At 35.9% G+C, this 25,230-nt stretch overlaps 2 protein-coding genes and 1 long non-coding RNA gene across 9 annotated transcripts in view; 1 reads left to right on the top strand and 2 right to left on the bottom strand.

The window, feature by feature from the left end:
* Positions 1-1,442, bottom strand: part of FAM151B (family with sequence similarity 151 member B) — a 47,046-nt gene extending 45,604 nt beyond the window's left edge. For 2 of the 4 annotated variants that reach the window (XM_027604521.2, XM_027604522.2), the window contains exon 1: positions 1,133-1,442. In XM_027604521.2, coding sequence (XP_027460322.1) covers positions 1,133-1,157 — 25 coding nt within the window. In that variant the 5' untranslated portion in view covers positions 1,158-1,442. The remainder of the gene's footprint in view (positions 1-1,132) is intronic. The other 2 variants (XM_027604523.2, XM_027604524.2) reach the window with 2 other exon arrangements.
* Positions 1,443-1,457: 15 nt separating this feature from the next.
* The window catches only part of LOC113928664, a 67,389-nt gene continuing 43,616 nt past the window's right edge, over positions 1,458-25,230 (top strand). The window contains exons 1-3 of one of the 2 annotated variants that reach the window (XR_003521918.2): positions 1,459-1,523; positions 8,974-9,127; positions 20,693-20,756. This is a non-coding gene — a long non-coding RNA (uncharacterized LOC113928664). Of the gene's footprint in view, positions 1,524-8,973; positions 9,128-20,692; positions 20,757-25,230 lie in introns of both variants that reach the window. The other variant, XR_003521917.1, reaches the window with a different exon arrangement.
* The window catches only part of ZFYVE16 (zinc finger FYVE-type containing 16), a 51,849-nt gene continuing 35,857 nt past the window's right edge, over positions 9,239-25,230 (bottom strand). For 2 of the 3 annotated variants that reach the window (XM_027604519.2, XM_027604518.2), the window contains 5 exons: positions 24,895-24,975; positions 20,583-20,745; positions 19,659-19,764; positions 17,995-18,162; positions 15,013-15,174 (listed from right to left, as the gene is read on the bottom strand). In XM_027604519.2, the coding sequence (XP_027460320.2) occupies positions 15,013-15,174; positions 17,995-18,162; positions 19,659-19,764; positions 20,583-20,745; positions 24,895-24,975 (680 nt within the window). Of the gene's footprint in view, positions 15,175-17,994; positions 18,163-19,658; positions 19,765-20,582; positions 20,746-24,894; positions 24,976-25,230 lie in introns of all 3 variants that reach the window. The other variant, XM_027604520.2, reaches the window with a different exon arrangement.

Below are 25,230 nucleotides of genomic sequence, written 5' to 3'. Positions count from 1 at the left end.
TCACCAAATATAAAGAAATGTCAAGCATTTGAAAAAGTGCTCCACATAATATGTCATCAGAGAAACACAGAAGAACACTGACAACACCGAATGCTGGTGAGAGTGGAGCAACAGGAACTTTCATTTACTGGTGGTGGGAACGCGAAATGGTACAGCCACTTTAAAAGTTAGGCAGTTTCTTACAAAACTAAACATACTCTTACCATACAATCCAACAATTGTGCTCCTTGATATTTACCCGAAGGAGCTGAAAACTTAAGTCCATACAAAAACCTGCACATAGATGTTTACATTGGCTTTATTCATAACTGCCAAAAATTAGAAGCAACCAAGATGTCTTTCAATGGGTGAATAGATAAATAGATAAATAAACGTTGGTACATCCAGACAACTGACCAGGAGTATTACTCAGTGCTAAAAAGAAATGAGCTCTCAAGTCATGGAAGAACCTTAAATGCATACAATTAAGTGAAAGAAGTCAATTTGAAAAGGCTACATACTGTATGATTCCAACTATATGACATTTTGGAAAAGACAAAACAATGATTAGTGGTTGTAGGAGGTGGGTGTGAATAAGTGGAACACAGAGGATTTGGGGATCAGTGGAACTATTTTGTATGATACCATAATGAGGGATACAAGGCATTATACACTTGTCTAAACCAAAAGAACATACACAACCAACAGTGAACCCAAAAGTAAAATATGGATACTTTGATTATGATGTGTCAATGTAGATGCCCAAGAATGGGAACTGTTGATAATGGGGAGGCTCTATATGTGTTCAGGTAAGTGGTATATGGAGAATCTTTGTGTCTTCCAGGTCAATTACCCTATGAACCCAAAACTACCCTAAAAAAAGAATTCCTTGTTAAAAAGGGCCCAATATTCTTGCTATTCTTGACCGCCTCACTGGCTTTTCTCTTAACACCCACGCGAGGAACCAGCATTCTAGGCCAGTCCATTGTGCGCGCTCTGAGAAGGCAGACCCCCATCAGCAACCGGGAGTGCTGCTGACAGGGGAGTCTCTCAAAGCGCTCCAACTATAGGCCGCAGGCCAGAGAAAGTGCAGGACTGCGAGCCAATCGTGTGCAGCCCTTCAGGGACCCACAGAGGCGGGATCCGCGCTTACCAGGGCCCCCAGCGGTCGCTGTCATGGCGACGGCCAACCGCAGACCGCGGAGACGCGGAGCCGTAGGCCACCGCGGCTGACCTTCACAGGTGGCGTGGAAACCCTGGAAACCCGACTCAACAAACGACACACTCTACACAAAGAAGCCTCCTCCCACGGCCCACCGACCTCCGAGCTGAGGTTTCCGAGCGGAGGCGAAAAAGAAGCGCTGCGCACGCGCAGAGGCTGAGGCTCGCGTTTCCCCAGCGCGCAGTCTCCTGGCTGGTGTTCGCTGTCCAAGTGTCGCGCGAATTGCTCTTTTGATAGTCAGAAAACGGGTACTTCCGAAGAACTCTACGTCAGGGAAGGCGGAGGATCAAGTCCCGAGGTTGAAAGAAGTCACTGGTGTGGGGTACGATTTTCCAAAGTTGGATGTATTTTCTTTTTGATTTTAGTAACATCGTAAAATGACATAGAATCATTTCTCCATAAAAATGAGTTTCTTCACAAGGATACAAAAGTGATAACTTGAAAGTTTTCTGCCTCCCTCTTCCTCTCTACCAGGGTTCATTCAGGAAACACTTGTACCACTGGACTCTCTCACCCATTGCCTTTTTTGCCTACAACTCCTTACTTTCCGCAGCCAAGCTGAAGCTAGAGGAAAAACCTCAGGGGAAATCAGAGCACTGACATTTTCTGGTCCTGTGACTCTAATACAGCTCAGTCGGTGGTAAAATTAGGATGACACATCACCTGACACATAACGCAAGTGGCAGCCCTTCAGATTTTAATATATTTTAGGCTTTCCACACTTGGGTTGTAATTATTTCCATTTGTCTTCAGTCAGGCTTCCAGTATTCTCTGCATGTTCTCTAGCTGAATCAAAAAGATGTCTAGAGTTTCAGAAAACACTAAATTCTAATGATTTCAGCGGTGTTGTTTTTTTTTTTAAGAAAAAAATCTTTGAGATATACAGTTGGTTGACTCCTATTTGATTTGTAGTTCCCTAATGATAAAAAATGTTATACATTTAAAGTGTCCAAGTCAGTGTATTCATAGAATTTGTAACCACACCACAACCAACTTAAGAACATTTTCATCACCCCAGAGCAGTTACTTTCCATTTTTTCCCCAACCCTATGCAACCACATATCTACTTTTTGTTTCTATGGATTTGCCTTTGCTGGACACTTCACATAAATGAAATCATACAATGTTACAGTCTTTTGTCACTGGCTTCTTTCATTTAGCATATATTGGCAAGGTCCCTCAGTATTGTAGCATGCATCACTACTTTATTCTTTATGGCCAAGTAAAATTCCATTGTTTGTATATACCACACTTTGTCCATTCATCAATTAATGGACATTTGCATTGTTTCTGCTTTCTGGCTACTAATAACTAATACTGCTTATAAGTATTCATGTATAGATTCTGTGTGGAAGTATGTGGAAGCTATTTCTCTTGAAGTAGAATTGCTGGTTCATTTGGTAACTTTATGTTTAACTTTTTGAGGAACTGCTAAAGTTTTTATTTATTTTATTTTACTTTACTTGAGAGAGAGACAGCACGAGTGCGAGGGACAGAGAGGGAGAGAGAGAATCTCAAGCTGACTCCATACTGAGTGTGGGGCCTGACACAGGGCTCGATTTCATGACCCTGAGATCATGACCTGAGCCAAAACCAAAAGTCAGATGCTTAACTGACTGCGCCAACCAGGTACCCCTGCCAAACAGTTTTTAAAGGCAGCTATTCCCATTTTACATTCTCTTCAGCAAGGTATAAGAGTTCCAATTTTTCTATATCCTCAAGAATAATTGTTATTTTCTGTTGATTTTATAAAAATTGTAGCCATCCAAGTGCATAATGAAGTAGTATCTCATTCTAGTCTTGATTTGCATTTCTCTAGTGATTTATAATGTTGAGCATATTTTCAAGTGCTTATTTTTTTAAATATTTTATTTATTTATTTATTTGACAGAGAGAGACACAGCGAGAGCGGGAACACAAGCAGGGGGAGTGGCGGGGGGGAGAAGCAGGCTTCCCGCCGAGCAGGGAGCCCGATGTGGGGCTCGATCCCAGGGTCCTGGGATCATGACCTGAGCCGAAGGCAGATGCTTAACGACTGAGCCACCCAGGTGCCCCTTTTCAAGTGCTTATTGACTATTTTCTTTGGAGAAATGTTTATTCAAATCATTTGCTCATTTTTAAAAAATATTTACTTATTTATTTGAGAGAGAGAGAGAGGGAGCATGCAAGCTGGTGGAGGAGCAGAGGGAGAGAGAGAGAGAGAGAGAGAATCCCAAGCATATTCCATGCTGAGCGCAGAGCCCAATGCAAGGTTCAGTCTCATGACCCTGAGATCATGACCTGAGCTGAAACCAAGAGTTGGACACTTAACTGACTGAGCACCCACGCGCCCCTTTTTGCTCATTTTTAGTTGGGTCATTTGTATATACCACAATTCAATTTGTATATTAATTCAATTCCATTCAATGTAATTCAGAGTTTTAGAGAATTGAGAATTTAAATATTAATATAGCTTGGTTCCCTTTAGCTGCTTAAAAAATTTTTTTTGTTGAATTGTAAAAATTCTTTATGAAGTCTGACTCCCAGTCCCTTAACATAGATGATTTGCAAATATTTTCTCCCATTCTGTAGGTTGTCTTTTCACTTTCTTGATGCTATCAGCTGCACTTCAAAAGTTTTTACGGCCTATTGGTTATGGTATTAGGTCAATTTTCATAGATTTTACGGTTATGAATTGATTCAATTAAAATTACTCTTCACTGTCCATTTGTTAGAGCTGTGCACTGAAGTATCTGGCATGAAATGATGATGGCTCAGATTTGGTTGAAGGTACTCCAGCAAAGAAATAAAGGGTAGATGAAGCAAAAGTAGAAAATCTTGAAAATTGTTGAATCTGAGGTTTGTTGTAGGATGGGTACATGGAGCTATATCATACTATTTTCTCTACTTTTGAGTAGGAGAAAATATATTTTTATACCAAATATGTATCTAATTACTTTTTTTGGCACAAAGGAAAGGTTTCATATGTTAAGGGTATATGGTGCCTTGAGGAAAGAAGAGCAGATATACAGAGCCTTATGAGATTAGAATGTGAAAATTGGGCATTGACTTGAGAGTTTGGAGATACTTTTGATGATATATATAAATAGGAATAAGGAATGTATTGTTAGTTCTCAGTAACCCAATCTGGGTAGAAGTGGTGACTTTATACATATTAGAGGAGTGGAATAAGGTGAAGCCATTTGTGGAAGGATGACCTTTGATTCAGTTTACATAACTCACTCTTGAGTAAGAGCGTAGCTGGCCTTAGAATTTAGTTATCTTCCAGTCAGCACTTATGTGTGTCTGTTTCTTTATTTGTGTGTGTGTATACATATATGTAAAAATTTTTTTTACATGTATGGTTGACCCTGAACAATGGGGAGACATGGAGGGTTAGGGGCACTGACCCCCTGCACAGTTGAAAATCTGTGTATAACTTTTGACTCCCCCAAACCTTAGCTACTGATAGCCTACTGTTGACCTGAAGCCTCACCAATAATATAAGCAGTCGATTAACACACATTTTGTATGTCATATGTATTGTATACTGTACTCTTACAATAAAGTAACCTAGAGAGAAGAAAATTAAGAAAATCATAAAAAAATCATGAGAAAACATTTACAGTACTTTCTGAATCAAAAAAATCTGTGTAAAAGTAGACCTGCATAGTTCAAGCCTATGTTGTTCAAGGGTCAACTGTGTGTGTACGTAGGTATATAATATTTATAAATATTATGTTTGCTATATTAAATATATTTTTTAGTTTTCTGGTCTCTATTTTGTTATTTACAAGTTTATGCCAGCCCAATTGCTTATTCTTTTAAGTTTAAAGCAGTCTATTTTCACTCTCTGGTTCCCTCTAATTACTTTTTAGATAAGCCTACATTGATAGCTTCCACTTACTTGATATCCATTTCTCGGGCTTATTCTGCAGTTCAGGAGACCTTTTTTTTAAAACAAAAGATGCTTAATGTCATCTGCCAAATTTGGAGTCTTTGCAATATATGCTGTCTTCTACATAACTTAATGCTAAAAAATCTGAGGATCCCACTAATTACAAAATCTCTAAAATGTGATTAAGAAAAAAACTAATGTAATTCAATGTAATTCAGGGTTTTTGAGAATTGAGAATTTAAATATTATATACCTTGGTTCCCTTTAGCTGCTTAAAAAAATTTTTTTTGTAATTTAACAGATTTGTCAGGCATTTTTGCCACTTCACCCAGTTAGCTGTGTTTACTTACAGTGTTAAACAATTCATGAAAACACATATATTCATGGGATTAAAAATAAACCTTAGACATCATGTAGAATATGAGCATTGGTTATAGTGAGAAGGGCAATGGTCAGAAGGAGACTTGGATTCTAGTTTCAGCTATATGCCTCTAGCTATGTAAGTAGTCTCAGTGCCCTTTAACTAGGATTTCATTTTGTTAGTAAAAGTAGGGACATTTCATTAGATGACCTTAATGCTTTTTTTCTGGTTCTGAAATTATAAGCAGAGCCATCAAAAATGTGCATAAATTTAATACAGCTTACTTCAGTTTGGAGAGTCCTAATTGCTAGAAAGTTTCTCCTTAAATTCCAATAGTTAGTTCCTAGATGTGTGACTTTAGGAAAGTTATTCTCTTATTACTTCGTCTATGAAATGCAATAATAAACCACAAGGTAAATTTTCTTTTACTGAAATCTGCTCTGTCTGATAATTACCAAAGCCACTCCAGGCTTTTTAAAAAAAATTTTTAGTGCTTGCATGGTATATTTTTTCCCCTTCTTTTTACTTTTTAGCCTATATATTCCATTATGTTTCAGATAGTTTCTTGAAGATAGTATACAATCAAGTTTTTTTTTAGCTGATCTGTGTTTTAATTACCATATTAGACCCTTTAAGTTTAATATAATTTTTTATATTGTTGGATTTAGGTCTACCATTTATCATTAATTGTCTGCTTTTCACTTCTGTTTTCCTTTCTGGTCTCCTTTTGATTTTTTTTTTTTTACAGAATTTCATTTTAATTTATATATTGGCTTTTAAAAATATCTCTCCATGCATATATGTTTTAATGATTACTCTAGAGATTTTTTTTAAAGATTTTATTTAGAGAGAGAGAATGAGAGAGAGCACGAGTGGGGGGATGGGCAGGGAGAGGGAAAAACAGGCTCCCTGCTGTGGGGCTCAATCCCAGGACCCCAGAATCATGACCCGAGGGGAAGGCAGACACTTGACTGAGTCACCCAGGCGTCCCTCTAGAGATTATTGCATACCAAACTTTTTGCTCTCTCCCATTAGGATGTTGTTCTCACATGTATTAGATCTATATGTGTTGAACATCCATCAGTGTTATAAATTTTTTATTTCAGTAGTTATACATATCTTAACAAACTTAAAAGGTGAAAAAATAGTCTGTTTATCCAAATATTACCATTTCTGTTGCTCTTTCTTCTTTCTTGGCATTCCAGTGTTCCCTTTGATATCATTTTACTTCTCTATGAACTTTCTTTAGCATTTCTTTTACAGCAGTTCTACTGGCAGTGAATTATCTTAGTTTTCCTTTTTCTGAAAATGTCTTTATTTCACTTTAATTCCTAAAAGATGTATTTGCTGGTTAAAGTTCTGGGTTGATAATTTTAAGTATTTTTTTAAAGCACTTTAGAAGTGATGTTCCACTGTCCCTGGTTTCTGGTGAGAAATACAACATAATTCAAATCTTTGTTCTTCAAAAAGTAGACGATGTCATTTTCCTGTTTTCAAGATCTTTTCTTTATGTTTGGTTTCATCTGTGTGGTTATGATATGCCTGGATATGGTTTTTGTTTTTAACTTTTTAGCAGTTTGCTGTGCCAGTATAACTGTTGTAAATATATTTTATGTAAACATATAAATTTATGTCTTTAACCAAATTTTGGAAGTTTTCAGTTATTATTTCTTAAAATGTTTTTTTCTTTCTCTTCTTTTACAACTCCTATAACATGAATATTAGACCTTTTGATATTTTCCCATAAGTCCTCAAAGCTTTTCTTTTTTCTTTTCTACTTTTTTATGTTATTCAGGCTGGATAATTTCTACTGATCTATCTTTAAATTTGCTTACTCTTCCCTTGGTTATCTCCATCCTATTAAGACCCTCTAGTAAATTTTTTTATTTGTATTTTTCACTTATAAAATTTCAATTTGGCTTTTTTTTATAAGATTTTATTTATTACTTAAGAGAGAGAGAGAACAAGATAGAGAGGGAGCACAAGTGGGGAAGAGGGGCAGAGAGGAAGAAGCTGACTCCTTGCTGAGCAGGGAGCCCAATGCGGGGCTGGACCCCAGGACCCCAGGATCATGACCTGAGCTGAAGGTGGACACTTAACTGACTGAGCCACCCAGGTTCTTTTTATAGCTTCTATTTCTTTGGTGAAGACTTTTTCCTTTCCATTCATTTAAACAATGTTTACCCTTTCTTTATGGAATATAATTAAAATAACATGTTAAGTCTTTTTCTGATAATTCTGAAATTTTAATAACCCCAGAATAACTTTTGTTCCTTGTCTTTTCCCTTGAGAGTTGTTTAGATTTCCCTTTTGTTTTACATGTTGAGTAATTTTGGATTATTTCCTAGATATTTTGAATATTATGAAACTGTCAGTCCTGTTAAGTCTTTAGAAGAATGCTTTTGTTTTGTTTTGGTTTTAGCTTGCAGTCCATCCAGTTAGTTCAGACCACATATCCTGGACAGCATTATGTGGGTTGTGGTTTCAATGATAATTTAGTTTTCAACACCATTACAGGGCAGTTCTAATCTGCCCTGATTGTGCACCACCCAGTGGCCATCCTGAAACCTGCATAGAGGCATAACCTCATTTTATTGCACTTCACCCATACTGTTTTTTACAAATTGAAGGTTTGTGGCAACCCTGGGTCAAGCAAGTCTATCAGTGCCATTTTTCTAATAGCACTTGCTCACTTGGTTTGCTCACTATGGTTTACTGAATATTTTAAGCTCACTGTTGAGAACTGCTCAGAAAAAAAGATTCCTTTCAAAATATGACTGCTCACTGACAACGCACCTGATTACCCAAGACCTCTGATGGAGATGTACAATGAAATTAATGTTGTTTTCATGCCTGCTAACACTGTATCCATTCAGCAGCCCATAGATCAAGGAGTCATTTCAATTTTCAAGTCTTATTTAAGAAATATATTTTTTTAAGGCTGCCTAGATAGTGATGGATCTGGGCAAGTCAACTGAAAAGCTTCTGGAAAGGATTGTCTAGTGTAGATGCCATTATGAACATTTGTGACTCGTGGGAAGAGTTCACAATATCAACATTAACGAGTCTGGAAGAAGTTAATTCCAGCCCCCATGCATGACTTGGAGGGGTTCAAGACTTTAGTGGAGTAAGTAACTGCAGATGTGGTGGAAATAGCAAGAGAACCAGAATTAGTAGTGGAGTCTGAAGATGTGACTGAATTGCTACCATCTCATGATAAAACTTGAATGGCTGAGGAGTTGTTTCTTAAGGATGAGCAAAGAAGAAGAAAAAAAAAAGGATGAGTAAAGAAAGTGGTTTCTTGAAATGGAATCTACTCCTGGTGGGGATGCTGTGAAGATTACTGAAATGACACCAAGGATTTAGAATATTATATAAACTTAGTAGATAAAGCAGTGGATTTGAGAGTATTGACTCCCATTTTGAAAGTTTTGTGGGTAAAATGCTATCAAACAGCATCACATGCTACAGAGAAAATGACTGTGAAAGAAGAGTCAATCAATGCAGCAAACTTCTTTGTTGTCTTATTTTAAGAAATTGCCACAGCCACCCCAACCTTTAGCAACTACCATCGTGATCAGTCAGCAGCCATCAACATTCAGGCAAGACCCTCTACCAGCAGAAGGATTATGATGTACTGAAAGCTCAGATGATGGTTAGCATTTTTCACCAATATTTTAAAATTAAGGTATGTACTTTGTTTTTTAGATATAATTATACACTTAATGGACTACAGTATAGTATAAACATAACTTTTATATGCACTGGGAAGGCAAAAAATTCAAAGTTGACTCGCTTTATTGCAATACTCACTTTATTGCAGTGGTCTACAATGGAATATACAATGTCTCTGAGTTATGCCTGTAGTGACCTACAGTGTAGTTCAGTGTTTAAAACACTTGCTCAGCTGCTTCTGGTCAGTTTCACACATGCAGAGGTTGGAGGTGATCCCAGGATTTTATACACCAATTTGGAGGTTCACTTTTAGTTCCTTCCTATGATCTCCCCCCCACACTCTCTGGTTACAAGATCTTCCTCCTTGCTGTTCTGGTAGAAAGTCAGGGCTTTAAGCCTCCCTTCACCATTCCCAGTATTCCACCCTGCAGTGTCTGATTCTCTGCCCCCACTGCATCAGTAGGTAGAGACGAGTGATGCTGTTTTGCTGTCTTGAGCTTGGTGTATGGCAGGGTTCCACCTCACAGGGTTTGCACATGGTGAAGAGGGGGTGCTACTTTTCTGCAGCTCCCCTGGAATAAGTCAAGTAAATTCAAAAGTTTGTCTCATAGCCCCAACCCCTTTCCTGTTCGACTAGAGAGAGCAAACTGTTCCTTGGACTCTGTGCTAGCTGGAAGTTCCTGTTTTCCTGTTATATGTCTATAATTCCTTTTTATTTATTCTGTTTGGGATTTGTCTAGCTTAAGTGTGTGGAGTAAGGTCTTTCATTGACTTTGGAAGTTTATATTTAAAAATACTTGTAGTATCCTATTCTCCTCTTTCCTTCTGCCGCTAATTAAGCATATGTTAGGACTTCTCACTATCTGCTCTGTATGTTTTTTTTCCCATCTTTCCATCTTTTTGTCCTTCCCAGCTGTACTCTGGATAATTTCTCCTGATTTATATCCCTGTTTATAAATTCTCCCCAGTGGCTGTATTCTACTGTGCCATTAAACCTATTTAATTAGAGCTTAACAGTCCAGTTTTTAATATATTCTTGTAACACGTGTATTCACTTCTTTCCCAAATTATCTCCATTACTTTGTATGGTTTCCCATTCCCTACAGGTACCTTATACTTGACTATTTCTTGAAACACAGAAAGCAAAAATCTAATACCTGTCGAAAGGAGTTTTCCGTTATTTCTACTAATTCTTGGCTCTGGAGTAATTTCCTTATGTAACTATTTATTGTATTTTAACTGTGTGTTGGTAAATGTTATATTTGAGAAGTAATTTGTGGCCTGCAATGAAGTTACTTTCCTATAGAGAGGATCTACGTTTTTATTCCTCCTAGCACCTAGAGGGATCACCAGTGTGGAACCACCCTAAAGCAAGTTAAATGCTTAAGATTCTTTGGGTGATCCTCATCCTTTGGCGGGGTGGAGGGAGGTCATGGGGAAGTTCCCATTAGGTTCATAATTCTGAATAGATTTACAATGTTGTGTGGGCCTTGAACTTTGATCTGTTCCCTCACCCCATAAGGTTGTCTCAGTAGGACCCCATGCCCCCTTTCCTTCTCTTTTTCTCTTTCCTTTTGGACTGAACATTCCTTACTATCTTAATATCTTGATGCTTTAAGATGATTTTTATATTTTAATCACCTTTGGTTTTCAGCAGGAATATGGACCTAACTATCCTAGCATACAATTCCCAGAAACAAGAAGTTTCCCATAACTGCATCTTTGTTCCTACATGGGCAAACCCTACTCTTTCAATTGGTATTCTCTGCACTTAGCACATGCTACTTTTGGCATATAATCCATAAATGTTGATAGGAAATATGCTTAATTCTGCCAGCAATTAATTGTAGCAACTTTTATGTATAGCTGCTCAAAAAACGTAAGTATCTTATATTAGTTATCTAATATTACTTGCTGCATGTAACAAATCACCAGAAAATTTAGCAGCTTAAAACATTATCTTACATGGTTTCTGAGATTCAGGAATCTGAGAATGGCTTAGTTTGGTAGTTCTCATGAGGTTGCAAACTTTGGATGATGGCTGCAATTTGAAGGCTTTGACTGGGGTTGGAGGATCCACTTCCACTCATGTGGCTGTTGGCTTCAGTTCCTTGCCAAATGGGCCTCTCCAATAGCCTGGCAGCTGGCTTCCCCAAGAGTGAGTGATCTAATAGAGAGTGAGGGACAGAGGGAAGAGGAAAGGATAGGAAGAAAGGGACAAAAGATAGAAAGTGGGGAGAAATGCACCAAAGATGGAAGTGATAGCTTTTTACAACATAATTTTAGAAATGACATCCCAACCCTTCTGCCACTTTTGGTCACAAAGACCAATGATGTTATGTGGGAAGGGGCTACACAAGGGTATGAATACCAGGAGGTAGGGATCACTAGGAGGCTATCTTGGAGGCTGGGAAGTACTGTATTTTACCAAAAGAAAAAAAGAAAACCTTTATTATATTCAGAGGTTCATAACAAAGCACTAGAGTTAAACCCACTCCTTCATTTGTATAAAGCATGAAAATGTTTGTAATTTTATCAATGCAGATGCGCAAAATATTTCCCAAAAGGTGTTATATATTAAACTGTTCCAAGCTAAATCCAAAAGAAAGAATATAAAGATTTAAAACTACTAAAAATATGATGTGAAAAAAAAATCTGTTAAATGGTAAGAGATAAATTTAGATGGCAAGCCTTAGTGTCTGGTAGGAAAAAAATAAAGGATTTAAATATAGCTAAATAAAAAATAAACTTGCAAGTTAATTTTAGTAATAAAAAGTTCGTTACGAGAAAAATAGTCCTCGTACTGAAACATATGGTCATAATTCCAGTAACATGCTTTTATCAATCAAAAGTGGTTTGAGAAGGCATGAAACCTTTAAGATTCTAAATATGAACCTCATAACTCAAAGTAATTGAGGAAGTCAATGTGTTCTTCAGTGTAAACACCATCCTACATTTTGTATAAAAAATGAGAAGAGGAAAATAATACATATATCTATTTGTATTTGCTGCTACTACACCTAAACCATGGGAAGATACATAAGAAACTAGTAAAACGATTACTTGAGATTGGAGGGTAGGAAGAACAAGCTAGACACATACAAGGTGGAAGGTAAAATTTATATTGATAAGTTTTTTATACTTTTCTGATAATCACAAAGAAAAAATTAAAACCTAAGATGGGTTTATAGGTTTCTGGTTTATTTCAGGATATTTTCTCTTAAAATGTGAGTCAAGTTATCAAAGTTACGGTTGTGACTGAAAAAAGAAAAGTCTGTTCTTCACTTATAAAACAATATCTGAATCTAGGCTGTTATAAAATTAGGCAGTTGAGACACCACAGTCAAGCTACTGCTTTTATGATTAAATCATAGGGTAAGATATTCATACAACACAGTAGACTCTTTAAAGTAAGGGAAAGTTCAGTCTTTTTATAGATTACCTACTTTTCAGATTTTTATCTCTTACCTAGCCAGGTTTAATGCCCACTATCTAACAAGTTCTTGGCCATCTCCTTATTGGTATGGCTATCCTTCTGGGTTGTTTTCCTTTTTTTTTTTTTTTTTTTTTGGTGGGCAACAAAGCAAAGTTTAATGAGTGATACAGTATAAAGCTCCCAAAGAGGGAGCAGACCTGAGAGGGTTGCCTCCTGGGTTGTTTTCCAACCATGTAGTCAAGATTCATATCTCTATTATAGCAGTTACTTTTACTTTGTTAATTATCTGCTTCATACAGTCAGCTCTAATAGGGACAAGAAATATTTTATTCATCTTTTGACCAGTGAAGCCTAACAAAATGCTCTGCACATAGCAAGTATATAGACACACAAAGTTTGTTGGGTGGCTACACAGAACAAGTGGGCTAGATTTTACTTCGTATTTCAGAATTCAGAGAAAGAGAACCATTCTATTTCTTCACCTTTAAAAAAATTAAAATTTCAAAATAAATACCAATGTGAAGAACATGACCAAATAAGAAACCTACCTCTACAAAGAATACTTTAAAATGTACCTCCAAAGGTACATTATTCCATTATCATTAAATGTAAAGGCTTTATGAAAACAAATCTAAAGCTATCCTATCATGGGAAGAGCTCTCCACCATTTGGTTATTTTAAAGTAATTTCAGGGGCACCTGGCTGGCTCAGTCAGAAGAGCACGTGACTCTTGATCTCGGGGTCATGAGTTCGAGCCCCATGCTGGGTATAGAGATTACTTAAAAAAAATAAATAAATAAATAAATAATTTCATTATTCATAGACTGCGTAACTAATACTGCAAAATAAACACACTATATAAAGAAAACATAAACTGATAAAAATAATCTTACACCATCTCAGTAAATTTCACAGGTTACTTTGTGTTGCCATTTTATTTAACAGCTGCAACATTTTACATTGCTTATGAAGTAGCTACTTCCAGAAGACTGATAATCTCCTTCACAGGGTATCTTTGGCTCATACTACAGATGTGATTCAGTATGAACCATGTGACCAGTGGAGTAAAATTCTCAGTCTCTACTAGCCTGAGACCTCAGATCCTGAGTTAATAACCCTGACTTGGTCTTCAAGTTGAGATGCTTCATAAGTATTTTTCTTACATCAGGGTTATTTAGTGTAGTTTCTTTTTCTTGAAATATATAATGAGTGTTTTTGATACAAAAACATATACCATATAAGAATAAAAAAAGCATCAAAATAGTGACTGTATTTTATATAATGTAAATGGAGGACTAACTAAAATATCCCCGTTACTTTCTTTTAACACAACGTACTTCTTAAAATTTTGCTGTTTGAAGAGCAAAGTTCTGTAACAGTTTCAAATACATAGAATTTAACTTATGTTAATATCCTGTTATAAAAAATAACTACCATATAAAGAATTTAAAATATGCAAAAGTAATTAGTTCATTAAAATGTATATTTAATACATTGGTGTCAGTGAAAATATGCAGACTTGCCAAGAAAGTTCTAAGGTTTAAAGGAAAAGTTTAAAAAAACCTGTTTCAGGCTTCATTTATTGCTACATAATGACTACTTCAAGGGTCATATGGCCTGTTGTCAATCACTTTTAGAAGTGGGAAATAAAGTGGTGTATATTTTGAAGGAAGGAGGAAAAATAATACACTGCAATACAAAAATATTACCTATTTATAAATTATTAGACTTACAAAACACATACTGAATCACATGTTCTTGCTATAAAAACAATGTACTTAAATATAGAAGCACAAAATTCTGAAGCACCCACAATTATTTTAAGAATACCCATTTAATCAAGAAAAAAGCCATATATATATATATATAATAATTTGAGAAGAAAAAAGGCAAAATTCTGATTTTAATCCAAATAACCAGTTTATCTAATCATGGAGGTAGGTCTCCACTCCAATTATACAAATAAGTTATCTGCCTTACTCAAAGAATTATCATATGACTAAGATCTGAAAACTGTCTATGTCACTGAAATTCATTTTTAACAGACTTTAGAAACCAGCAATGTAACTGGCTAATGTAACAGCCATTTCCCTCATAAGGTTACACCTGAAAAGAGCCTTCATTAAAATCATTCTTGGCATAACGAGGTATACATAAGTGCAGATACTTTGGCTTTGCATTTAAATAACACAGTAAATGCTACAAATTTATTAAAGACAGAAGAAATCCTTGTCCTTTTAGAACTTGTATTACGTCAAAGCTTCAAAAACTGTTGGTCTCTTAAATTTTTAGAGATTTAAATATTGTGCTAATGATTTAAAAAGATCATTTCCTGCCTAAAAAGCAAAACTTACGTGTTTCAAACAGCAAACATTTACTTTTAGTGTTTGTGGCATTTCAGCTTTAGTGAATTTAGTTTTAACAAATTAGTTTGCAATATATAATATGACTCATATCTTTCACTAAAAAAGATTTTCTATAATGAAAAATACTAATTCTATTTCTAATGGTAAACTAGTAGAGTTGGAGGTCCCACCATGGATCACAGGGATTAGAGCACTATCAAGATCATTTAAATAATGCTGAGGAAGAAGCTGGCCTTCAGATCCTGCCTGAAATTCAACCTGGGGGGGGAAAAAAAATCTTGATAAGTCAACCTTAGAAAGTAAGCAATCTTGTTTAGCTTAGCAGATGAATATGAACTATTTTAAAATATCATTCATTTTAAGCATGTTAAGAAAATATTTGATATTTTACTCATAAAATGTTTCACATTCTATATTTCTTTTATCTTCTACATAAATTATTGTCTCTCCCACAGATATCATAAAAATTGTTTAAATGCCACTACTTCATACTTTAGGTTTCTTCTCAATGCACACATAAACACACTAGAGAACCAAGGTTTTAAATAATTACCAACATGACTTAAATAAAAACCTATAGTATTAAAAAATCGACTTAAAATATTTTGAATTTGTTGTTACAAAAGTATTTAATATTTGAATTTAATGTTGCTGTTGAAAATTACATTTAATATATTTGACTAAAAAATTAACAGGGCTGCTGAAATAACAAATTATTACTTCCTTGAAAAAGGAACCTTTAACAGTGAGATCAAAATATAAGTTCTTCTTTCCAAAAGAACTATGAGTTTAACAAATCCTGACTGAAGAAAAGCAAACCCTCAGTATATGACCTCATTCATGTTTAGATTAACCATTCTAATGAAAAACTTGCTTTGAAATTGATTATACTGGATGTTGGAAACAGAAATGCACATTAAAATAATACTAGAATACCATTTTTCACCTATAAAATTCATAAAGTTCAAAAGTTTGATTACATATTGCTTTGATAAAGATGCAGGGAAAAGAACTTTCTCATACAAATTGTGGTAGTAACCTGTATTTGAGACAATATGGTAATATCTATTGAGCATATACTTAGACCTGGCAATTCTACTTCTTAGAATGTTTGTTATACTCACACTTTATGCAGAAGCAAAATATTGTGGATAACCTCAATGTCAATCAGTGCATACTAAATTTACATAAAAACTAGTTAAATAAATTATGGTACATTTATATAATCAACGACTACTAAGCAACTGTTAAAAAGAATAGGTAGTAATATGAAATATCTCTAAAATATAAGATCTTAAAGAAGCAAAGTCAGAAAAAGTAAGAGTAAAGGGAGAAATGAAAAGGACTTATATACTTATTTGGCTGTACATGCAAAAAATCACAGAGACTCCAAGAAATGGGTAACATTTGATTGCCTGACCAGGAAGGGAGGATGAGGAGGAGTATGGAGATAAGACCTACAGGGTTGAGAGTCAAGAGTGGGAAGGAGATCTTTCCAGGGCTATTACCTTATACAACTCTACTGGGAACCATTTACATTGTAGCCTGGAGTTAATATCTCTAGGGGCTACCCATTACATAGATGACAACATGAATGTTGCTCTCTGGAAATGTTGGATAAAATGGTCCTATTATACACACACTTGCAAGATAACAGAAAATATATATTGTTCTCTACCTCTGGTTCCTCGTACACAGCTCCTGAAACCCTTGTAATTTCTTAAGTGATAAGAACATTCTGAATATCTCGTTCTAATATTTGTATTTCACACCGTCCGTGACACAGGGCTCCTAAAACCCTTGTACATTCCTAAGTGATAAGAACACTAGGAATATCTTTTAATGAGGTGACTCTGGGTGGGCTCCTGGATGGAGACTGGTCACCAGAAAGACCAAACCATAATTAGAAGCTTTAGATTTTTCAGCCCTACCCCTCATCTTCCAAAGAGGGGAGAGGGGTTACAAAATGGAGTTAAATCATGCCTACATGAGGAAGTCTCCATAAAATCCCTATAGAGGAAGGTTTGGAGAGCTTCAGGCCAGCTAATACATCCATACCAGGAGGGTGACACACTCCAACTCCACTGAGACAGAAGTACCTATGCTTAAGAACCTCCCAAACCTCACCCTATGTATATTTCTTCATCTGTATAACCTTTAATAAACTGGTTAACATGTTTCCCTGAGTTCTGTGAGCTGCTCTAGCAAATTAATTAAACCCAAGGAGGGGGTTATTAGAACTTCTGATCTATAGCTGGTTGGTCAGAAGCACAGCCAATAACCTGGGCTTATGGTCAGCATCTGAAGGCATGTGGGGGCACAGTTTTATAGGACTGAACCCTTAACTTATGGGATCTGGTGATATCTGGGTAGATGGTGTCAAAATCGAGTTGAATTCCTGGATATCCTGCTGGTGTCCAAGAACTACTTGTTGGAAGGAGGAAATCCTCTACATATTTGATGACCAGAAATGTCAGAAATGAAGTATTTTTGTGTGAGTAGTAAAGGAGACTCACAGGAAGGAAAGACACAGTAGGGAAGAACTTTTTTTTCCTTACATGGGAAGGAAAAGACTAAATTTTCCTTTTTTTAACACTTTTGGACTTCTGTAATTTTAAATCATGTGAATATAGAATAAAGTCAGAATGAAAAAATTAAAAACCTACTTATCAAGCAAGATTGCTGTAGTGCAGAGATCAGCAAACTATGGCCTGTGGGCCAATGTGGCCCACCAACTATTTTTGTAAACAAAGTTTCATTGGAACATAGTGAGCTCATTAGTTTATATACTGTCTGTGGCCACTTGTGCACTATAATGGCACGACTGAATAGTTGTAAAAGACATCATACAGCCCACAGTGCTTAAAATATTTACTGTCTAGCCTTTTACAAAAAAGTTTGCTGACCCCTGCTGTGGAGAGTAAAGGTAATAATATAGAGGAAGTACGTAGCACACACTGATGTTCAACAAAGTTTAGTTCTCTTCATTCATCCCAAATAAAAGGTTAAAGAAGAAACTTTTGATTATTTTAATATATGATACATTCATTTCAAAAATACATCACAAAAACGTCTTACCATGTCAGTGTCAATGGAAACTCTGAGGCCAATTTTATTCATCCCATTACTCTTTAGAATTTTCAGGTGAGGGCACAGCGCAGCACTACAAGCCATGGCTATTTCTTTTGCAAACTGATAACGAGTTGCTGAAACAGATAAATCCTGGTCCTTTAGAAAGTAGAACACCTGAAATGTATTTAATTAGGAAACAAGTCATGATTAAGATTAAAAGCAGCTTTAAAAAGACAATTGCTACTTTCAATTCAACTTTATTAATAACATCCAATGTTAATGCCATGAAATTCATTAGTTGAAAAGCATTGTGTGTGGGACACCCAGGTGGCTCAGTCAGTTAAGTGTCTGCCTTCGGCTGGGGTCATGATCCTAGAGTCCTGGGATCAAGCCCCATGTCGGGAATCCTTTGCTCAGCAGGGGGGCCTGCTTCTCCCTCTGCCTCTCCCCCTACTGGTGTTCACTCTCCCTCTCTCTCTCTCAAATAAATAAAATCTTTAAAATAAAAAACATTTTGTGTGTAAATATATATATCTTGATCTGTAAGTAGTAAAAGCCTAAAACCAAAGATTATGGACTATGGCATGACTTAGCTATTTTTACCTAAAATTAAGCTGTAGCAACAAAAGCCCTATTAATTCAGTTTAGAGAAGTGTACTAATGAGTCCTCCCTATAATATCAACTTCCTGTGAGGACATCTTAATAAAGTTAAGATCAAACAAAGAAATAACATTCTAAAATTTCTTTTTTTGTTAAAGATTTTATTTATTTGAGAGAGAGAGAGAGCACAAATGGGGAGCAGCAGACAGAGGGAGAGGGAGAAGCAGGCTCCCCGCTGAGCAGGGAGCCCGATGTGGGGGCTTGATCCCAGGGCCCCAGGATCACGACCTGAGCCGAAGGCAGACACTCAGCCAACTGAGCCACCCAGGCACCCTGATGTTCCATAATTTCTATATCCTCTATAGTTTCCATCTATCTTGTACATGTATAAAATCACAGAGAATACAGAAGAAATTAGTAACAGATTGCCTGACCCAGGAGGCAGAGTGAAAAGGAGTATGGAAGTAGACTAAGGGGTTGGGAGTCTATAATTTCATATCCTCTTAGTTTAAAAAAAGTTGGAACATGCAAAAATAATTTTCATATGTGAATGCTGATTATAAACTAGTATCTATAAAAATATTTTATTTTGGGGGGTGCCCGGGTGGCTCAGTCAGCTAAGCATCTGACTCTTAATCTCAGCTCAGGTTTTGATCTTGGGGTTGTGAGTTCAAGCCCTGCATTAAAGTAGGCCCAGCATGGAGCCTACTTAAAATAAATAAATACATACATACATACATAAGTTAGTTTTAATTTACATATATATTTTTTGTAAAATAAGAGAAAAATGAAAATAATATGGTCAAATAACATATACTGTACAAAAGATGGCAATGCTGCCAAAACTTAACTGAGTTGGCAGGGAGTAACACCATACAATAGCCTGAAATAGTCTTACGGAAATCCAAATCTGATATAAAAAAGGCAGTCTGGGGTTAAAATAAATGTGTGTTTCAAGATGTAATGTAAAAAGTATTAATAAGCTGCAATGAGAAATCTCCCAAGTTCAAAAAAAATAAAAGCCATATCCAAACACAACATGTAAAGGGAAGGAATCTTTCTCAGTTACCTCAGTACACTTTACAGTCTTCTCATCGGTTTCAAAATCTGCTTCCAGTTTTATTTTTTCACTTGGAAATCCTTGTAATGATATTCCATCCACTGAACTAATAACACTATAGAATAAAACATAATACAGTAGTATTATTAGTACCAAAATGCTTTCTATGAAATGAGTTATTAGATTTGAACAAATAAGGAAAATATACATGAAAACTATATAGCACTAAGATAACTCAATTACATACAAAATAATTAAAACTATAGTCCATTCATTTACCAAGATTTCTTGATTGTGTAGCAAAATATATCTACTCTTTCATATGCCCAATTCAGACCTGAGGTTTAAAATGCCTCAGTTTCCTAACAGAAAAGCTGTCTCATGAATTTTAAAAACTTATCTTGGAATCCCTCAGCATTAGCCCTCTTTTTCCTTCTTTACTTCAGACCCTTTAACCAATCTCCAAAAAAAGAAAGAAAAATAGTAATTGAAAAGGAGTGGCACAGTAATATTCTATAAGACCTCTAATGTATATATTATTAAATTCAGTTGTATTTACAGTGAATCAATAAAATACAAACTAAACATCCAAAGGGTATCCTTTACTTCACAAAAATAGGTACGAAACAACAGAAAAAGTATATTGCCTTTCACAACCTTGGCATCAAGGTCACACTGCTACACAATGCACATTTTATCACTGTCCCCTCCCAAACTGACCATCCTTTAATAGCTTATAGCATCCTGGCCAAGAAAATACACATGAGGCAGGTTAGGTACACGTCTGAAAAAACAAACTACATTCATTAGTGTATAAGCATTTAAATTAATGGTATAATTCTATATTTATTCATAAAATGTTTAATTTGTTAGGATTTTTTATCCTTCCCCCTCCATCAAATCAATTACATTTTAGTAACAAAAATTTCTTACCCTTGGTTTCCTTTTTCTTCAGAATCTACCCAGCAGATATCCACATATTCTCTTAGGTCTACAGCATCAACTTTCCCACATGTAATTTTAAAGTCTTTTTGTTCTCGTAGAGCAAGCCGCAAGCCATCCATAGTCTCTGGCGTTATTTGTACCATTAAGCCATCTAATAATGAGGTATGTTTCACATTCCTTTTATTAAATGTCAATTAATGTCTAATCCATAAAATTTGCTATCAAAATATGTTCTGCATAAGATATAAGTTTTACATCATCTGTTAAATAATCTTAATGATTGTTTTCTACTAGGAAAGATGAAAAATATTTCAAAGTTAAGGATTCTCTTTTTTTAAAAAAACAGTTAAACAAATAACGGCAAAATTTTTCATTACCAACTAATGAAATTAGTGATGCCAAACTGCCCTTTTATAACAGCCAGCCATAAAACTAGACAAAATGTATGAGGCAGTTGTTTTCAGGTACTGAACAAGAGGAAGTGCAATACTGTGATTTCTAAGGAAAACTCAACAGGTAAGCCTACAACTGCCCAGGCTCTTCGCTTGGAGATAATTTCTTCATGGCGACCCATTAAACCTACAATGGCCACAATGGGCTGAGAAATTAGAGATAAGTTTGGGGAAGCCTGGAATCTGGAGTCAAGACACTGAAGAGGAAGGCACCAGAAGACTGTGAGTCCTTGGACTAGAACTGGGAACACGTTAATAGAGTGAGACTAGATGAGGCCTAACAGTGAACAGCTATTAGGGTTGGGAACAGAACAGAGATACTAGAAATCAAGCAATGCTGGGGGATATTGACAGTCTGGACCAACCACAGTAGAGAGACCTTATGAGTACTCAGTAACTTACACTGTGGCAAAGCAAAAACAAAGCCCTTACAAAATCTGTAGGCAAAATAGATTTAGAGAATGAGTCCTGCAGACTGTAACACCTTAGGAGTTCCACAGATCCATCTGTTAACGGAGTGAAAAATACAGACTACACAAACTCAACATGATATGCCATGAAAATGCCTGCTTAAACATAAATAAGCCTTCAGAAAAAGCTAATAGAATCTAAAGTCTCTAAAACATATTAACAGTGACAAGTATATAATCAAAACTTATCAGAGAGAACTACAAGAAAATGTGAGCCTCTATACAACTGATACCAACCATGAGACAGATAGCCAAGACAGTGGATTAAATATATATGTACTTTAAAACACCTATTCTAAAATATATTCAAAGACCTAAAGCAAAACATTCAAAAAATTAAAAGCAAATATGGGCTAAATGAATAAACAGATTTAAAAAATCTTCACAGAGAAATGGAAACTGAAAAAACCCAAAGGGAAATTCTAGAACTGAAAAGTGTAACCTGAAATTGAAACCTCAATGGATAGGCTTTATAGTAGACTGAAGATGGCAAGAAAAAGACTCAGAGAAAATGAAGAAAGGTCAATAAACATTTTTCAATCAAAGAACTTAGAGAGGGACACCTGGGGGTTGGCTCAGTAGATTAAGCGTCTGCCTTCAGCTCAGGTCATGATCCCACGGTCCTGGGATCAAGTCCTGCATTGGGTTCCTTGCTCAGCAGGGAGCCTGCTTCTCCCTCTTCCTCTGCCTGCCCCTCCACCCCCTGCTTATGCTCTCTAACAAATAAATAAAATCTTTAAAAAATAAAGAAATAAAGAACCTAAAGAAAAATGATTAAAGAAAAATAAACAGAACATCAAGGACCCAAGGAATTGTATAAAACAGATATATCTATAAATATAAATACAGATATACATATGCATATATACATATATAAATATATAGATATCTCCCAGGAGAAAAAGATTAGGATATAAAAAAATTAATAATGGTAAGAAATTCCCCAAATTTGATGAAAAATATTGACACACATATCCAAGAAGCTCCATAAATACTAAGCAGGAGAAATACAAAGAAAACCATATTAAGGCATATCACAGTAAAACTGGTGAAAACCAAAGATAAAGAGGATATCTTGAAAACAGACTGGAGAAAAGGGTGCATTAAATACAGGGAAAGAAATGTAAAAAATTATATTGACTTCATTAGAAACAATGGAGGCCAAAAGACAAGATGACATCTTTAAGGAAAATAAAAACTTCCAAAGAATTCTATAGCTAGCAAAAATATCCTTCAAAACTAAGAATGAAATAAGGACAGCTTCAGAAAAATGAAAGCCAGCCAGCTTATATTACAAAAAATGCTACTAACTTCTTGTGTCTGCTCCATTCTCACAACAAGACAAATGCTGAACAAACTGAAAATGAACAACTGTTATATCAGAGAATTGAGGTCACAGGGCAAACCCTCCCTCTCTCCCAAATAATAAAAGCTTTAAAAAAATCAACAAAAATATGTCAACACAATGACATATTTATAAAAAAAGATTTTATTTATTTGAGTGAGTGAGAGAGAGAGAGCAAGCACATGAACAAGGGAGAGGGGTAGAAGGAGACAGAGGGAGAAGCAGACTCCCTGCTGACTGGAGAGCCTGACACAGGGCTAGATTCCAGGACCCTGAAATCATGACCTGAGCCGAAGGCAGATGCTTAACCCACTGAGCCACCCAGGTGCCCCAGCAAATTATTTTAAATCAGAGTTCAGGAGTGTAGCTGGTTATAAAATAAAAATACAGAAATCAGTGAATTTCTATACATCAAAATAGATAAAAATTTTAATTTAAAAAGATACATTTACCTTAGCAATAAAACCTACATTACAGAAATAAATCAAAAGATATGTGGGACACATGGGTGGCTCAGTTGGGTAAGCGACCGACTCTTGATTTCGGCTCAGGTCATGATCTCAGGGTTGTGGGATCAAACCCGGAGTCAGGCTCCATGCTTGGCTGTGAGTCTGCTTAGGATTTCTCTCTCTCTCCACCTCTCCCTTTGCCCCTCCCCCCCAACTCTCTCAAATAAATAAATAAATCTTTAAAAGAAATCTAAGACTTATACAAAAACTATAAAATTTTATTTTTTTAAAGAGTTTATTTTTAAGTAATCTCTACATCCAGTATGGGGCTCGAACCCACAACCCTGAGATCAAAAGTCATATGCTCTACTGACTGAGTCAGCCAGGCACCCCTATAAAATGTTATTGAAATAAACTGAACATTTTCTAAATTGAGGATAGCCTATTTTTATGGACAGGAACACTGAGAATGGAAAATATGCCAGTTTTTCTCAAAATTAAACTAGTGATTTAATTCAATTCCAAAAAAAATTCCAGTGGACCATTTAGAACCTGTCAAGTTGATCCTAACATTAATATGGAAAATCAAAAGGCTTAGAGTGGCCAAGGCACTACTGAAAAAAGGAATAAAGTATGTATGTGGCATCAGAGATGGGAGGACTTCCTAAAAAGCTATGCTTGAAATAGTACAGAGGACGACATTAGTGAAACATTCACACTGTGAAAAAGCAGACTTAAGAATCTCCAAAAATACTCTCCTCCAAAAGAACAACGAAACTAATAAGTCAAAAGAAACCTTTTCAGAACTCTGGAAATTAATCAAAGGCTTGCAGCAATCTGGGAAGTATTTATTTAAGAAAAATGGCTGGATCTTCATAAGAAGAATAAGCTTTGTTCTTTGTGTCATTTTAACTCTTCTATTCCAATCCCCTCCTCTCTAGCTCAGTGGAAGCCTTAAAAACCAATAGCCTGGAATCAGGGTGAAAACCAACAGCCTGGTAGCCACTGGAAAGGGCAAAAGAAGGTTGGAGCTCCTTCAAAGCCTCATTATCAGAGAATTATTATTTTTTGAATGTTGAGTATTTTGCCCAGGGAGAAAGTTTTTTCTCAGGGAGCATCTGTGAAAAACAATTAGAAGCCAATGATTAACATCTCAGCTACCTGTGGCAGCTGATAATAGCAGAGGCAAACAATAGGCCAACCAAACACTTCTGGGGAATGAGATGTCCATAAGGGCTTTGAAAAGCTCTAACATATTTCTGGGAATTTAGAAGGCCACACACATGTACAATACTGTATGCATACTCAGTGTATGCATGCTAAAGAAATGCCCTAAGCTCTCACCTCAGATGGACTTTTAGGCTCTGTACAGTCAGGAAGTGCAGGTTATGGCAGAGTTGTTATACTTAGCGTAGACCCAAATATTGACCATGTTCTACTTCTTGAGCTGGCTAATGATTTCGTGTAAGTTTGGGGTACTGTGCTTTGTAACTGACATATGTTCTTTTGTAAGTATCAAATACATTTTAAAAGGAAATGGAAAACATCTTTACATTAAAACAATCCTAAAGATGAAACTCATACCTTCAACTATGCTGGACTTAGCAAGAAATCCTGAAGATGTTTTTAGAGCTCCATTGAATACCACAAAACTTGCACCTGTCACTGATAAGAAAAATACATTTATGTTTTAACTTGCCTTTTTTTAATGCTATATGATATTTGTTAAATGTATAATGTGGAGCATGGCACACTTAAGTACCTAATAAATGCCATGCCCATACCACTTATGTTAGAAAGGTAATAAAAAAACTAAACCAAATTAAGATAAAATATTGCATAAGGGTTATGTAATGTTTGTATATAATAACTGGTAGCTATTGTACTACTTAAAATGTTTGTGTCTGTGTCAGTGGGAAT

Source organism: Zalophus californianus, chromosome 5 (genome assembly GCF_009762305.2).
Source record: "Zalophus californianus isolate mZalCal1 chromosome 5, mZalCal1.pri.v2, whole genome shotgun sequence".
Taxonomy (NCBI): Eukaryota; Metazoa; Chordata; class Mammalia; order Carnivora; family Otariidae; genus Zalophus; species Zalophus californianus.
The sequence above is the reverse complement of the archived record's forward strand: the minus strand, read 5'-3'. Positions and strand labels throughout refer to the sequence as shown.